This window comes from Arachis ipaensis, chromosome B3 (genome assembly GCF_059453495.1).
Source record: "Arachis ipaensis isolate K30076 ecotype BB chromosome B3, ASM5945349v1, whole genome shotgun sequence".
NCBI lineage: Eukaryota > Viridiplantae > Streptophyta > Magnoliopsida > Fabales > Fabaceae > Arachis > Arachis ipaensis.
The window spans coordinates 50,934,021-50,937,500 of NC_142438.1; the positions used below are offsets into that span (position 1 = coordinate 50,934,021).

Below are 3,480 nucleotides of genomic sequence, written 5' to 3' on the forward strand. Positions count from 1 at the left end.
ACAAGTTATTCGAATATATACAACACATATTTAAATATATACAACACAAATCATATATTCAAATATACAAAACAAATAAGAGAATAATACAAATTTTGAAGTGTATAAATTAAATTAAAATATTTTGATTGAGAAATCGTGAGATAATTTTTTTTATGATACTAACAAAATAAAAAATTTTTAAGTGCATAAATTAAATTAAAATTTAATTTTTCTAATTTTAAACCATATCAAACACAAACACAATTATATCTTTTCATAAATGAATTATTTTTAGCTTTGAAATCAAATCCACTTTAAACTATAATTCATTTATGAAAAGATATAATTGTATTTGTGTTTGATATGGTTTAAAATTAGAAAAATTAAATTTTAGGGCAAAAAACTAGAATAAACCAAGGGAAGTTGCAAATTACCTAAATAAGCCAAAGTGAAATTCGTTTCTGCAATGAGCCAAACCCTATATTTATATAATTCGAACCAGTGTGGTTCGAACTCTATTCATAAGTAATTCGAACCAGAGTGGTTCGAATTATGAATAGGGAAATTCATTCAAGTAAATCGAACCAGGGTGGTTCGAATTACTTGGGAGGAAAACGTAGCACATAATTCGAACCACGCTGGTTCGAATTATATAGGGAGAAGCTGCATCAAGTAATTCGAACCAGGCTGGTTCGAATTACACAAAATGAATTCGAACCAGTCCGGTTCGAATTAGTGGTAGACAGTGCAGTATATATATGGTTCTAAACGTGAGTTGCTCTCATAGAGGGTGTAATATGGCTAGTGAGGAGAGTTTTGGGGTTTTGGTTCACCATAGAGGATCCATTAAGAGAAAAACTCGCTCCGGTGTGAAGTTCACAGATAAGGATCCTCTCTGTATCGTCGTGAAACCAACGACGAGCTATGATGATCTTGTTAGATCTGTGCTGATGAAACTCGGTCTGGAAGGTGCGAAGCGAGTGAAGAAGTTTTTCTATTGCATTCCAATCACTATCTTGCAGGATACGGTGAAGTATGATTGCTTCACGATTGGTAGTGATGAGGACCTGCAAGTCATGTTTCTATGTCGGAGGCAGTTTCCCGAGGTTAGGACACCAGAGTTGTTGGCAAAGTTGGTTGATGTGGTATCCAGCTCAGGGGGTTCGAACCGGAATGCCACCACTGAAGCAGCGGCAGCCGGTTCGAGTTCCAGGCCTGCCGTTGCTTCTTCGTCCGTCCCTGTGTACGAGCCAGCGGTCGAACCAGTCGCCTCCCCGTCTTTTGCTGTTGATCTGAATGATGGAGTAGGCGACGTGGTAGGATCAATTGATATTCTGCCGAACGCTTTACAGGGAGTTCCACCGGTTGGCGTCGGTGACGGAGTGTTGGGTGATGTAGAGGAGGACGACGTCGAGCCGGATATGATTGAGGATGACAGCGGCGACGAGGGTGGAGCGACTGAGCCTGCATTGGTAGTCGGTGGTTCTAGTTCTGGCACACAGCAGTATCCACCACATTTTTCCTCTTTGGACCTAGATGCCATGAGGCAAGAGGGTGTTTCAGGGCACTCTATTGGATTCGGAGCTAGAGATGCTGAAGGGACTGTTGGTTTGACAGAATTCCAGGTTGGTCAGCAATTTCAGGATAAAGACGAGGCCCTGTTAAGTGTGAAGACTTACAGCATCCGGCGAGGGGTACAGTACAAGGTTGTGGAGTCTGATCATCGCCGTTATGTGGGCAAGTGTTCTGAGTTTGGGAATGGGTGCACATGGTTGATTCGACTGAGTCTGCGGAAGCGCAAGGGCATTTGGGAGGTTAAGCGGTACAATGGACCTCACACTTGTCTTGCGACCTCCATCTCGAGTGACCACAGGAGCTTGGATTATCATGTGATTTCTGCGTTCGTTATGCCAATGGTTAGGGCTGATGCATCCGTCAGCATCAAGGTGCTCCTAAATGCCACGGCAGCATACTTCGGGTTTAGGCCGACTTACAGGAGGGTCTGGATGGCGAAGCAGAAGGCAATTGTCCTCGTATACGGTGACTGGGATGAGTCATACAACGAGCTCCCCAGGTGGGTTTTGGGAGTCCAGTTGACGATGCCCGGTACTGTTGCAATCCTACGGACGAGTCCCGTTCGAGTTAGTGGACAAGTAGACGAGTCTCAAGCTTTTTTCCACAGACTTTTCTGGACGTTTCCACCGCTCATCCAGGCATTTCGCCATTGCAAGCCTTTAGTTAGCATTGATGGGACCCATCTGTATGGGAAGTACGGGGGTACTTTGCTCATCGCGATTGCACAGGACGGGAACTCCAACATTCTACCCGTTGCATTCGCACTAGTAGAAGGTGAGAATGCAGAGTCTTGGTCATTCTTTCTCTCCCACCTTAGACAGCACGTGACACTGCAGCCCGGTCTTCTGGTTATATCGGACAGGCATAACGGCATAAAGGCTGCGCTTGAGGCTCCGGACGGAGGTTGGTTACCTCCATCTGCATACCGTGCATTCTGCATTCGACACGTAGCGGCTAATTTTGCCCTTACCTTCAAGGGCAAGGATGCACGTAGGCTTCTAGTGAATGCCGCATATGCCAAGACCGAGGTTGAGTTTGATTACTGGTTTGATATTCTTCGGTCTGAAGACCCGTCGATGTGTGAGTGGGCGAACCGGATTGATTATTCCTTATGGACTCAGCATCGTGACAAGGGACGGAGATTCGGTCACATGACAACGAATATCTCGGAGTGTGTGAACTCAATCCTAAAGGGTGTCAGAAACCTCCCTGTTTGCTCTTTGGTAAAGGCAACATATGGAAGGCTTGCGGAACTCTTTGTTCGCAAGGGTAGAGAGGCTGAGGCCCAGATGGGAACCGGACAGCAATTCAGTCAGTACTTGGTGAAGTGTATAGAGGCCAACTTAAAGAATTCGAGGTGCTTCACGGTGACTTTGTATGACCGGGATAACTCCGAGTTCACCGTAGCCGAGACCACTCCGACGGGCTCTTTCTCATTAGGTACCTACAGAGTATCGCTTGCGTCCCGGATCTGTGACTGCGGGTACTTCCAGACACTTCATTTCCCGTGCCAGCACGCACTTGCATGCTGCGCCTACTCACGGGTTACCTGGTCCTCTTATGTTCATAGCGTGTATCAGATTAGTTCAGTGTTCCGTGTGTACCAGATGGGATTCACACCGCCGATACCGGAGGGATTCTGGCCACCTTACGACGGGCCAACCGTGATCCCGGACCCTGCCAAGAGGCGTGCGAGAGAGGGTCGTCCGAGATCCACTAGGATACGGACGAACATGGACGAGGCAGATCCGAATCGGCCAAAGAGGTGTGGCCTTTGTCGCCAACCTGGACACACCCGCAGGAGTTGCCCACAGCTTGGAGGACCGTCTCACACGGGGGGCCAGTAGTAGCGATCTTGTTATTGTTAGTGTTCCTTGATTTTATTTTTCCTGTTACTTGTTATTTAAGATGATTTGTGTTATC

General features: G+C 46.2%; 1 protein-coding gene across 1 annotated transcript; it reads left to right on the top strand.

Moving 5' to 3' along the window:
* Window positions 1-731: 731 nt before the first annotated feature.
* Window positions 732-3,404, top strand: LOC148570614 (uncharacterized). The gene has a single exon (XM_088510163.1). The coding sequence runs from the start codon at window positions 741-743 to the stop codon at window positions 3,402-3,404; it is 2,664 nt and encodes an 887-aa protein (XP_088366289.1). The 5' UTR covers window positions 732-740.
* The last annotated feature ends 76 nt before the right edge of the window (window positions 3,405-3,480 follow it).

Bases quoted from the DNA above. Each gene is read 5' to 3' on its own strand.
- LOC148570614 (XM_088510163.1), top strand. From the start codon at position 741: ATGGTTCTAAACGTGAGTTGCTCTCATAGAGGGTGTAATATGGCTAGT.